The following is a 14,374-nucleotide window of genomic DNA, read 5'->3' on the forward strand; positions in this document are numbered from 1 at the left end:
AGCATTCCAGGTGAATTTGGTTATGAGAATGTCAAGCATGTGCAAAGCTGTAATCAAGGCAAAGGTTGGCTACTTTGAAGAATCTAACACTTTTTTGGTTACTACATGATGTCTTCACTATTATTATAAAATGTAAAAAATAGCAAAAATAAAGAAAAACCCTTGGATGAGTAGGTGTTCCAAAACTTTTGACTTTTACTGTATATATGTACTGCATACTGTGTGTGTGTGTATGTATGTATATATATATATATATATATATATATATATATATATATATATATATATATATATATATATATATATATATATATATATATATATATATATATACACACACATATATATATACACATCACCTCTATTCAACCAGGTAGACTATTTGAGAACAAGTTCTCATTTACAACTGCAACCTGGCCAAGATAAAGCAAAGCACTGCGACACAAACAACAACACAGAGTTACACATGGAATAAACAAGCGTACAGTCAATAACACAATAGAAAAAAAGAAAGTCTATATACAGTGTGTGCAAATGGCGTGAGGAGGTAAGGCAATAAATAGGCCACAGTAGCGGAGTAATTACAATTTAGCAGGTTAACACTGGAGCGATAGATGAGCAGATGATGATGTGCAAGTAGAGATACTGGTGTGCAAAAGAGCAGAAAAGTAAATAAAACAATATGGGGATGAGGTAGGTAGATTGGGTGGGCTATTTACAGATGGGCTATGTACAGTTGCAGCGATCGGTTAGACGCTCAGATAGCTGATGTTTAAAGTTAGTGAGAGTAATATAAGTCTCCAGCTTCAGCGATTTTTGCAATTCATTCCAATCATTGGCAGCAGAGAACTGGAAGGAAAGGTGGCCAAAGTAGGTGTTGGCTTTGGGGATGACCAGTGAGATATACCTGCTGGAGTGCGTGCTATGGGTGGGTGTTATTATCGTCACCAGTGAGATGAGATAAGGTGGAGTTTTACCTAGCGTAGACTTATAGATGACCTGGAGCCAGTGGGTCTGGCGATGAATATTTAGCAAGGGCCAGCAGACTAGAACATGCAGGTCGCAGTGGTGGGTCATATAAGGGGCTTTGGTGACAAAACGGATGGCACTGTGATAGACTGCATCCAGTTTGCTGAGTAGAGTATTGGAAGCTATTTTGTAAATGACATTGCCGAAGTCAAGGATCGGTAGGATAGTCAGTTTTACAAGGGTATGTTTGGCGGCGTGAGTGAAGGAGGCTTGGTTGCGAAATAAGAAGCCGACTCTAGATTTGATATTGGATTGGAGATGCTTAATATGAGTTTGGAAGGGGAGTTTACAGTCTAGCCAAACACCTGTGTATTGGTAGTTGTCCACATATTCTAAATCATAACTGTCCAGAGTAGTGATGCTAGTCGGGCGGGCGGGTGCGGGCAGCGAAAGGTTGAAAAGCATGCATTTGGTTTTACTAGCATTTAAGAGCCGTTGGAGGCCACGGAAGGAGTGTTGTATGGCATTGAAGCTCGTTTGGAGGTTAGTTAACATAGTGTCCAAAGAAAGGCCAGATGTATACAGAATGGTGTCAACTGCGTAGAGATGGATCAGGGAATCACCCGCAGCAAGAGCCATATCATTGATGTATACAGAGAAAAGAGTCGGCATGAGAATTGAACCCTGTGGTACCCCCATGGAGACTGCCAGAGGCCCGGACAACAGGCCCTCCGATTTGATACTCTGAACTCTGTCTGAGAAGTAGTTGGTGAACCAGGCGAGGCAGTCATTTGAGAAGCCAAGGCTGTTGATTCTGCCGATAAGAATACAGTGATTGACAGAGTCGAAAGCCTTGGCCAGGTCAATGAAGACGGCTGCACAGTACTGTCTTTCATCGATGGCGGTTATGATATCGTTTAGTACCTTGAGCGTGGCTGAGGTACACCCGTGACCAGCTCGGAAACTGGATTGCACAGCGGAGAAGGTACGGTGGGAATCGAAATGGTCAATGATCTGTTTATTAACTTGGCTTTCGAAGACTTTAGACAGGCAGGGCAGGATGGATATAGGTCTATAACAGTTTGGGTCTAGAGTGTCACCCCCTTTGAAGAGTGGGATGACCACGGCAGCTTTTCAATCTTTAGGGATCTCGGATGATACGAAAGTGAGGTTGAACAGACTGGTAATAGGGGTTACAACAATGGCAGCGGATAATTTTAGAAAGAGAGGTTCCAGATTGTCTAGCCCAGCTGATTTGTACGGGTCCAGGTTTTGCAGCTCTTTCAGAACATCTGCAATCTGGATTTGGTTGAAGGAGAAGCTGGGGAGGCTTGGGCAAGTATCTGCAGGGGGGGGGGGGCGAAGCTGTTGGCTGGGGTTGGGGTAGCCAGGAGGAAAGCATGGCCAGCCGCAGAGAAATGCTTATTGAAATTCTCGATTATTGTGGATTTATCGGTGGTGACAGTGTTACCTAGCCTCAGTGCAGTGGGAAGCTGGGTGGAGGTGCTCTTATTCTCCATGGATTTTACAGTGTCCCAAAACTTTTTGGAGTTACAGCTACAGGATGCAAATTTCTGTTTGAAAAAGCTATTCTTTGCTTTCCTGACTGACTGCGTGTATTGGTTCCCGACTTCCCTGATAAGTTGCATATCGTGGGGACAATTCGATGCTAGTGCAGTCCGCCACAGGATGTTTTTGTGCTGGTCGTGGGAAGTCAGGTCTAGAGTGAACCAAGGACTATATCTGTTCTTAGTTCTACATTTTTTGAAAGGGGCATGCTTATTTAAGGTGATGGTGAGGAAATTACTTTTAAAGAACGACCAGGCATCCTCGACTGACGGGATGAGGTCAATACCCTTCCAGGATCCCCCGGCCAGGTCGATTAGAAAGGCCTGCCCGCAGAAGTGTTTTAGGGAGTGTTTGTCAGTGATGAGGGGTGGTCGTTTGATATAGGTATAGATATAAATATATATATTAAGAGTTATAGAGTAGATATAGATAGATAGATATATAGATAGATAGATAGATAGATAGATAGATAGATAGATAGATAGATAGATAGATAGATAGATAGATAGATAGATAGATAGATAGATAGATAGATAGATAGATAGATAGATAGATAGATAGATAGATAGATAGATAGATAGATAGATAGATAGATAGATAGATAGATAGATAGATAGATAGATAGATAGATAGATAGATAGATAGATAGATAGATAGATAGATAGATAGATAGATAGATAGATAGATAGATAGATAGATAGATAGATAGATAGATAGATAGAGATACATGTAAATATACACTACCGGTCAAAAGTTTTAGAACACCTACTCATTCAAGGGTTTTTCTTTTTTTGTACTATTTTCTACATTGTAGAATTGTACAATAATAGTGAAGACATCAAAACTATGAAAACTATGAAATAACATATGTGAAATCACACATATGGAATCATGTAGTAACCATGAGTTGTGCTACAGCTTGAATTCAAAATTGATTAAATATATGTTTTTCTCACCCATCTACACACAACACACCATAATGACAAAGTGAAAAAATGTTTTTATAAATATCTGCACATTTATTGAAAATGAAAAAAATTTATATTTAATTTACAGAAGCATTCACACCCCTGAGTCAATACATGTTAGAATCACCTTTGGCAGCGATTACAGCTGTGAGTCTTTCTGGGTAAATCTATAAGAGCATTGCACACCTGGATTGTACAATATTTCCACATTATTAAAACAATCCTTCAAGTTCTGTCAAGTTGGTTGTTAATCATTGTTAAACAGCCATTTTCAAATCCTGCCATAGATTTTCAAGCAGATTTAAGTCAAAACTGTAACTAGGCCCCTCAGGAACATTCAATGTCATCTTGGTAAGCAACTCCAGTGTACATTTGGCTTTGTGTTTTAGGTTATTGTTCTGCTGAAATGTGAGTTTGTCTTCCAGTGTCCATTAGAAAACAGACTGAACCAGGTTTTCCTCTAAGATTTAGCCTTTGCTTAGTTCTATTCCGTTTATTTTTATCCTAAAATAACTCCCTAGTCCTTGTCGATGACAAGCATACCCATAACATGATGCAGCCACCACCATGCTTGAAAATATAAAGAATGGTAGTCAGTGATGTGTTGTGTTGTATTGCTCCAAACATAACACTTTGTATTCAGGGCATGAAGTTCCTTTCTTTGCCACATTTTTTTGCAGTTTAACTTTAGTGCCTTTTTGCAAACAGGATGCATATTTTGGAATATTTCTGTTCTGTCCCTTGTTTTCATTCTGTCATTTAGCTTAGTATTGTGGAGTAACTACAATCTTGTTGAGCCATCTTCAGTTTTCTCCTGTCACAGTCATTAAACTCTGCAACTGTTTTAAAGTCGACATTGGCTTCATTGTGAAATCACTGAGGGGTTTCCTTCCTCTCCGGTAACTGAGTTAGGAAGGACTCCTGTATCCTTGTAGTGACTGGGTTTATTGATACACCATCCAAAGTGTACTTCATGTTGAAAGGGATATATACTATATACATAGATTTTTTTTTACCCATCTACCAATAGGTGCCCTTCTTTGTGAGGCATTGGAAAACCTCTCTGGTCTTTGTGGTTGAATCTGTATTTGAAATGCACTGCTCGACTGAGGGACCTTACAGACAGCTGTATGTGTGGTTTGTCAGAGATGAGGTAGTCATTAACAAATCATGTTAAACACTGTTATTACACACAGAGTGAGTCCATGCAACTTATTATGTGACTTGTTAAGCACATTTTTACTCCTGAATGTATTTAGGCTTGCCATAACTAAAGAGTTGATTATTTATTGAATCAAGACATTTAAGCTTTTCATTTTTAATTAATTTGTAACAATTTCTAAAAGCATAATTCCACTTTTGACATTAATTGGTATTGTGTGTAGGCCAGTGACATAAAATCGAAATTAAATCAATTTTAATTTCAGGCTGTAACTCAATACAATGTGGAAAAAGGCAAAAGGGTATGAATACTTTTAGACAGGACTATTTAAAAAAAAAAATATATATATATATATATATATATATATATATATATATATATATATATATATATAGGAACTATGTATTGATCTACTACAGTTAAACAGGAAGTAGAATCTGAAACATGGCAAATTAAACCAGAACACTATTCACCAACAACAGTCTGTCCACAGTCCAGATCATAGTGCAAGCCTGCTCAGTTGTAAAACAATAATATTTTGCACTCTGCATCCCTGCAATGTACGGTTGAGATGAAGCCTGAGGAAACCGTTGTCCTTGTTAAATATTGTGTAATGCATCACTTTTATATGATTCATATGAATATCAATTTTTCTTGTCAGGACTGTAATTACTTCATCGTTAACGTTCTGGCCATGACAACTATGTAATGGAGGAAGGGTCAGTGAGCCAGTCACGAGATGAGTAACCTTGACTGAGACCTGGATAATTAGCTCCCCAAGCTGAAGGCAAGACTTCAGTTCAAAGGGTTAACACAGTATTGTGGTGGGTCTTGCAGGAGGCCGGGGTGCAACGCTGTCAGTCACATAGTGACAAGCTCAAGGCTTTACATACAGAACAGAATTCAGTGAACTGAACTCCAAGGCCTGGGTTAAGTGTTGCGATATACAATATATGAGAAAAATAGATTTATTGTAAGAAAACGAAAGTGAAAAATAGATGAAAGGTAAGAGAAGACATGAAGGTCATGTGTTGCAGTATAATTCCATTTGCTGTTATGTGGTCTGGCTGCCGTAAGAGTTGGGTGAAAAAAGGGTTCTGTCTCTTTTGTTGCCGTAGGAACAAGCCAGGTAGAGAGCTGTGCCATCAAACGTAGAGAAACTGAGAGAATTTGAAAAGAACGTTGTTTCTACATCGCTGAGTCTTACAGAAAACTTTAAATTGTAAACCAAAACATCAGCAATCCAAACAGAGAACAGAACACTTCAATTTCAAGAACTGAATTGGATGCATGCTGCACCTTCAGGGCTTTGACGTGGTACAAAGCAGCCCGTGAAGGAAACAACATTCTTGTGAAGAAGAGTGTCCTTTCATGACAATTAAAGAATTACCCATGCATGCAAGACAAGACGAATATAACACCTTACAAACAACTCACAAAGTGACATCTGCTTAAAACGAATGCATTTTGGTTGAAGCTACTTGTATTTAATTGACCTGACTAATGACTAAACAATCAAAATAACAACTCTGCCCTTACAATTAACCTGTTTGTTTAATGCATCATTCGAATTTTTATCAGCCGTCTTGTTGTTAGTTTCAAAGTTAAACTGACAGGTAAGGTTCATGGACATAGAACATGGCATGGAACTCCAACATGTACACATGAAATGGTTCCACGTCCGGAGTTGTTTGCCTTTGGCAAGATAAATATAAAGATGAATAAAGTAAATGGCTGAGAAAATGCATTGTGGGGAAATGGTTAAGAAAAATGGCATGCAGTACTGTTAGACTTACGTTTGCAGATGTTATCTTGCTGAGAAGACAACCCTCCTGTAATAACACATGGTGGGGGGGGAAGAAAAAAAAGTCATTGTATACTATTCATGATTACACTGCATTCAACCACAGTATTGATTTTATCTGTAATTAAAGAGTCAAGCCTTAAAGATGGTTCATATGGAATGTCATCTTCAGGGACACAATCGATGTGAAATATTATTTTTCCTGGTTGTTGTTGGAAAACGCTCCGATAAATGTTTATGATATAAGCAGGTCAAAGTTCATCTACACGCTCAAAGATGGCTTTCTGTTTCAGATAGAATGGAGACTTCAGATCTGTATTGATTTCTTAGGGAGAGAACGAAGGCTGTTATAAGTCAAATTGTTATACTGCTCAGTTAGATAATACACCCTCATAAGAAAATGTAACATATGTTCAATGCAGAACCTGACATCACCACGACAACACAAGACAATAATAACTGACACCGATAAAGATGTGTTGGCATGTCAGCGGTGAAAGAGCACTGAATATCAAATGAAGCATCAAAAATGAACAATAAACAGTGTCAAGCTTCTAAATTGGGAACAAAGAAGCCCACAAGGCTGCAGAATAGAGTCTCTTCTTCCAGGGGACCAGATAACAGTTTAGAGAGAGATATAACAGTATTTTAATTGTTTATCACCAATGTTGTTTTCTTTGTGCTGTGTATAATAATCTGACCACGTGACTGAGGGAGATCTGAGGTTGCAATGGCGACAACATCTGACTGACTGTCGACAAGCTGAGAGGGTTACTGACTGAGGTCTGAGGGTGAAGGGAAACATTGAAAGAGAAAGACAAGCTGAGAGGGTTACTGACTGAGGTCTGAGGGTGAAGGGAAACATTGAAAGAGAAAGACAAGCTGAGAGGGTTACTGACTGAGGTCTGAGGGTGAAGGGAAACATTGATGAGAAAGACAAGCTGAGAGGGTTACTGACTGAGGTCTGAGGGTGAAGGGAAACATTGAAAGAGAAAGACAAGCTGAGAGGGTTACTGACTGAGGTCTGAGGGTGAAGGGAAACATTGAAAGAGAAAGACAAGCTGAGAGGGTTACTGATTGAGGTCTGAGGGTGAAGGGAAACATTGAAAGAGAAAGACAAGCTGAGAGGGTTACTGATTGATGTCTGAGGTTGAATGGGAAACATTGATGAGAAGGACAAGCTGAGAGGGTTACTGACTGAGGTGAAATGATGAACAAAAAGTACGTTATCAACACATCAAGAAATCACCCCACTAATGTGAATGATGAACAGGAACTAGTAAGTGAGTATATTTATACAGAAAGCGTAGTAATATGTCAACAAATCAAGAGATCACACTTTGTTCACTGAAGGACAATGGAGCTGTGAGTGTCTGCAGTCTGTGTTTTATAACACTATTTTTAGTCTGTGTTTTTAACACAATATCCCTGACATTGAAACATGTGTCTTGTTAGGTCACAAATAAGTGGCGTAATATAGCAACAAGCTAACAGGCAAGCACTGTCTATTACAGTTTAAATGATACTGGTGAAAACTTCATGCCAAGCTATGCATTTCCTATAGCCTATGCAAAAACTAATTTGCAGGAGAACGATGAAAATGCTTTGGTCAAGTTCAACTGTGTTATTGTCTCACAGCAGTGAAAAATAGAGCAACCTGTTAACATTCATAAATGCGACTGAGCCTGCGGTCTGGCTAGCCAGAAGACCATATGTATGTGCAGCCCAGTAATGGAAAATGTCAATAAGCCGTCGGAAGACTGCCAGCATCCCAAACGACACCCTATCCCCTAAATATATTGCGCTATATTGGACCCATAAGGCAGTGCACTATGTAAGGAATAGGGGACCATTTGCGACTCAGTCACTCTTTTCTGAGGTTGGATGCGTTGGAGGATGGATATAAATAGTTTTATCCTTTAGGGTATAGAGGTAAATGGGATAGAAGTTCAAAATGTCTTTTTAAGATGATTGCCCCGTAAATTATTAAGTTGTTAATGAGGGTGAATGCTGCCAAGTGACAATCCTTCCTCGGGCAGAGTAAGAAAAGAGTAATCAACCCAAATTAATTAGCAAATAACTGGTCAAACCACGAAAGGAACTGTGGTAGTATTATGCCAGAAGAGATGTGTTGGTTGTAGAGAAGACGTTTGATTGATCTGAACTTCCTGTTTATAGAACATCTAAAGCTAGTCTGATTACCTCATTCTAGTCTAACATTAGGTAGCTAGATCAGTTTAACTGGATCCCCTCAGAGAATTAGTTGGGCTGTAGTTGGTCCACTTAGCTAGCGTTAATATTGTCTTGCCATTGAGACTGAAACCTGATTTTATAAAAAAAAAATATATATATATATATTATTTAATGCGTCAAACATGAAGACAAAGTTAGGAGCTGAAGTTCTGTACTTGTCAACGTTGTTTGAAGTGGTGTTTTATTTACATTGTGAACCGGACCTAGCAGTCAAACAGCTACGGTACATTCCTTTGGTACTATGTTCTATTCAACATTTCACGATGTAAATAGCTTTGCGTTACAGACCTCACCAACCAATTAAATGTGTGATAGAGCAACACAGTTGAACAGAGAAAGTTCTTGAAAAGATGACCTTAAAGTAGCCTTAGTTTTCTAACCTATGTATATTGTATATCACAGTTTACAGGAGAGAATAATATGTGATCCTTCTGTGTAGTGCTGGGTCGCTGACCCTCTCCTCTCCATCTATAAGCCCCTCCAGACCACTGGTTTCCAAGCACCCACAGCCATGCCTGGCACAGAGATGGAGATAAGTGCATGTACCCACATCAAAGCAGTAGAAGAGTGTCTTAGTGAGCAAAGGCAGTGGGGCTCGAACCGCAGCTTTGATCATTCTCAGCTTTCAGATAATTAAAATATTGGATAAATAATTGATTAAAAACACCAGAGCTCATTGTGCTGTTCTGCATCTAGATCCCAATTTATTCCAACCTTGACACTCGTCTTGTCTTTCGCTTTATATCAACAAATGTGTGGGTACAACTCCGAGAGGTACAAGGATGAATTGTGTCTCTCCATTCAGCTTCACTAAATAATACATAAAACATAGTGATTGACATCACTTACAGTCTGTAGATTTAATATGAACAACAAGAAGCACTTTCGCTGCTGCAGAAATTGTTCAGGGTCGCATACGCTATCTACAGTGCTGTTGGAAAGTATTCAGACACCGTCTTTTTCCACATTTTGTTATGTTACAGCCTTATTCTAAAATTGATTAAATAAAACAAATTCCTCATCAACCTACACACAATACCCCATAATTGTGCTGGAGGCATTGCATTTTTATTAAACTGTATGAATCTTTATTTAAGATATGCCAATTCACCAGCAGGTTTCCCTGGCATTAATACCCTGACAACAGTCTATACATAGACATGTTATACAGAGATTATGTATGGTGAATAAACATCTGCCTCTATGTGTTTTGTTCTTTGGGGTTTAGGCCGGGTATCTGTAAAGCTGATGTAAAAATATGTAAAGTTTGATGTAAAGTTGTAAACTTTAATAAAAACTTTATAAAATGCACTTCACATGAACATTGCATAAATTCATACTAGGATACTACTCCACTGTATGCTAAACAGCTATAATGCTCTCGTATATTGCATAGTGGACTGACCAAGCATGCTAGATAAATAAGGTGTCAGCAGCATGGATACCAGGACCACACATCATGTTTGCTATTCAAAGAAAGAAAAAACCCTGCACGACATCATGTGATGTTTCCCAAATGGGACCCTTTTCCCTTTATAGTGAACTACTTTTGACCAGAGCCCTAGGGAACCTGGTCAAAAGAAGTGCACTATAAAGTGTAATAGGTTGCTATTTGTGATGCTGTTATGGTCTCACAAGGTGGGATGTGTAATGATTTTGTTTGCCATTGTAATTTCATGAACCTGGCAGTGATAGGGTTAGGCATGTAACCCCATACAGGGAGAGGTGGATGAACCAGTCCCCTTCCATCACACCAACCATCTGCTATCTGCCTCCGCTGTTACACTATACACAGAACATGGAGACATTTCATTATTGAAGATGTAGTACAAAATATGGAGTCATTTCATTATTGAATATTTTGTGCCCGAAAGGAGAAAAACATCCTTAAAATAGTGTTATTCAGAATCCTCTTCAGCTGTTTGCAATGTCTTACAATATGATTTCTTCTACAAATATTATAGCTTCACCCCTCGCCCTTGTCACGCTCTGAGGAGGGGTTTCACCGTTCAATTATTCACTGATTCTCTCTGTGAGTTTTTAGATTTTTAGCAAGAAGACACCAAATAGAGAAGATGAAATGGGTTTGAATAAGAGAGGGTGGGTTGGTGGAGGGACCATGCATTTAATTTGAGTTATTATTGTAGTTTAATAAGGATCAGACCCCAGAGGATAGTCAGTAGTTTAACAATGTTCAGACCTTAGAGGATAGTCAGAGGGGTGAGGGGTGGGTGGGGGCGGTTGGCATGTAGCTATTTGATTTTTAATTTTAGGACTCCTTTAGGTCTAAATATATATATATATATATAAAAACATATTTGAAAAAAAAAATCATGCTATAGCCCATAGAATCGCATTGAATAAGACATTCATAAATTAATAAGACATTCATAAACTCTGTAACTGTTTTAAAGTCACCATTGACCTCATGGTGAAATCCCTGAGCAGTTTCCTTACTCTCTGGCAACTGAGTTAGGAAAGACACCTGTATCTTCGTCATGACTAGGTGTATTGATACACTAAAACAATTAATCATAAGGAATAAGGTTTTGAAGTGTCTGTCCTATATCTAAGAGATATAAGAACGCTCAGGAATGTAGTAAACCTGTGTTTTACTCATATTTAACACCTTATTTTGAGGGGCACAAAACTACCTCCATGCTTCCATTCGTTTGAATGGGTTACCTTCAGACAAGTCCTGTGACACTTGTGGGGGTCGTAGAGCAAAACGGAGAACACCATCGTATTCACGAGAGACTCCCCTTTCCAGAGTGGCATTAATTATATGTATGCCAAACCGTTCGGCTGCTACAGACAGAAATTGGCACATCAGCATTGCCAACTTGAAACGAGTCCCGTGACTCAGACCGCGCTACAGACATTTTTTAGAGAAGGCTCGGCCTCCTTCCATGGCAGATGCAGAATGCCGGTGGATTTAGACTCAGTCAATGGAAAACACCTGATATCTCTAGCTTAAATTGACATTTCTGATGGGGATTTTGTTATTATGTTACGTGGGTTGATGCATGGGTGTGTCAATGGAATACAAAGGATTAAAAATGTTCAGACCCCAGAGGATAGTCTACTCTGTATACTCTTTGTGTAACATAGCTGAGTGACAATATATTGCCCTGCTGGCCCTGTGTTCTCTCTCTGCTCTGTGTGTAATGTAGCTGAGTGACAGTATATTACCCTGCTGGCCCTGTGTTCTCTCTCTGCTCTGTGTGTAATGTAGCTGAGTGACAGTATATTACCCTGCTGGCCCTGTGTTCTCTCTCTGCTCTGTGTGTAATGTAGCTGAGTGACAGTATATTACCCTGCTGGCCCTGTGTTCTCTCTCTGCTCTGTGTATAATGTAGCTGAGTGACAGTATATTACCCTGCTGGCCCTGTGTTCTCTCTGCTCTGTGTATAATGTAGCTGAGTGACAGTATATTGCCCTGCTGGCCCTGTGTTCTCTCTCTGCTCTGTGTATAATGTAGCTGAGTGACAGTATATTACGCTACTGGCCCTGTGTTCTCTCTCTGCTCTGTGTGTAATGTAGCTGAGTGACAGTATATTACCCTGCTGGCCCTGTGTTCTCTCTCTGCTCTGTGTGTAATGTAGCTGAGTGACAGTATATTACCCTGCTGGCCCTGTGTTCTCTCTCTGCTCTGTGTGTAATGTAGCTGAGTGACAGTATATTACCCTGCTGGCCCTGTGTTCTCTCTCTGCTCTGTGTGTAATGTAGCTGAGTGACAGTATATTACCCTGCTGGCCCTGTGTTCTCTCTCTGCTCTGTGTGTAATGTAGCTGAGTGACAGTATATTACCCTGCTGGCCCTGTGTTCTCTCTGCTCTGTGTGTAATGTAGCTGAGTGACAGTATATTACCCTGCTGGCCCTGTGTTCTCTCTCTGCTCTGTGTGTAATGTAGCTGAGTGACAGTATATTACCCTGCTGGCCCTGTGTTCTCTCTGCTCTGTGTGTAATGTAGCTGAGTGACAGTATATTGCCCTGCTGGCCCTGTGTTCTCTCTCTGCTCTGTGTGTAATGTAGCTGAGTGACAGTATATTACCCTGCTGGCCCTGTGTTCTCTCTCTGCTCTGTGTGTAATGTAGCTGAGTGACAGTATATTACCCTGCTGGCCCTGTGTTCTCTCTCTGCTCTGTGTGTAATGTAGCTGAGTGACAGTATATTGCCCTGCTGGCCCTGTGTTCTCTCTCTGCTCTGTGTGTAATGTAGCTGAGTGACAATATATTACCCTGCTGGCCCTGTGTTCTCTCTCTGCTCTGTGTGTAATGTAGCTGAGTGACAGTATATTACCCTGCTGGCCCTGTGTTCTCTCTCTGCTCTGTGTGTAATGTAGCTGAGTGACAGTATATTACCCTGCTGGCCCTGTGTTCTCTCTCTGCTCTGTGTGTAATGTAGCTGAGTGACAGTATATTACCCTGCTGGCCCTGTGTTCTCTCTCTGCTCTGTGTGTAATGTAGCTGAGTGACAGTATATTACCCTGCTGGCCCTGTGTTCTCTCTCTGCTCTGTGTGTAATGTAGCTGAGTGACAGTATATTACCCTGCTGGCCCTGTGTTCTCTCTCTGCTCTGTGTGTAATGTAGCTGAGTGACAGTATATTACCCTGCTGGCCCTGTGTTCTCTCTGCTCTGTGTGTAATGTAGCTGAGTGACAGTATATTACCCTGCTGGCCCTGTGTTCTCTCTCTGCTCTGTGTGTAATGTAGCTGAGTGACAGTATATTACCCTGCTGGCCCTGTGTTCTCTCTCTGCTCTGTGTGTATTGCCCTGTGTATCCGGATCATGGAGAATAATGTGGGTGGACGAGACGTGAACATGTGTTCCACTGGTATAGCAGTCAAAGTGGCGTTCGTTGCTTCATTCTATTACATCAGTCCAGATCAGCTGTTTCAAGGAGAGATGGCTGATGAGAGAGGTGACATGGGACATTGCAAACACTTCCTAAAATCTCAAGGACAGTATATGCATGCAGATTATTCCTGGTGATATGCCAATGTGACTTAGTTTGCATCTGAAATGACACCCTATTCCCTATATAGTGCATTACATTTGACCAGGGCCAATGGCACCCTATTCCCTATATAGTGCACTACATTTGACCAAGGCCCATGGCACCCTATTCCCTATATAATGCACTACATTTGACCAAGGCCCATGGCACCCTATTCCCTATATAATGCACTACATTTGACCAAGGCCCATGGCACCCTATTCCCTATATAATGCACTACATTTGACCAAGGCCCATGGCACCCTATTCCCTATATAATGCACTACATTTGACCAAGGCCCATGGCACCCTATTCGCTATATAATGCACTACATTTGACCAAGGCCCATGGCACCCTATTCCCTATATAATGCACTACATTTGACCAAGGCCCATGGCACCCTATTCCCTATATAGTGCACTACATTTGACCTAGGCCCATGGCACCCTATTCGCTATATAATGCACTACATTTGACCTAGGCCCATGGCACCCTATTCGCTATATAATGCACTACATTTGACCAAGGCCCATGGCACCCTATTCCCTATATAATGCACTACATTTGACCTAGGCCCATGGCACCCTATTCCCTATATAATGCACTACATTTGACCAAGGCCCATGGCACCCTATTCCCTATATAATGC

The 14,374-nt window shown here is 40.4% G+C and overlaps 1 protein-coding gene across 1 annotated transcript in view; it reads right to left on the reverse strand.

Annotated features, from left to right (window-relative positions):
* LOC106604166 (protocadherin-11 X-linked) overlaps positions 1–14,374 on the reverse strand; it is a 228,462-nt gene that overhangs the window by 95,370 nt on the left and 118,718 nt on the right. Inside the window, exon 5 of the mRNA XM_014198585.3 lies at positions 6,465–6,500. Within this exon, the coding sequence (XP_014054060.1) occupies positions 6,465–6,500 (36 nt within the window). The remainder of the gene's footprint in view (positions 1–6,464; positions 6,501–14,374) is intronic.

Source organism: Salmo salar, chromosome 05, assembly GCF_965601325.2.
Source record: "Salmo salar chromosome 05, fSalSal1, whole genome shotgun sequence".
NCBI lineage: Eukaryota > Metazoa > Chordata > Actinopteri > Salmoniformes > Salmonidae > Salmo > Salmo salar.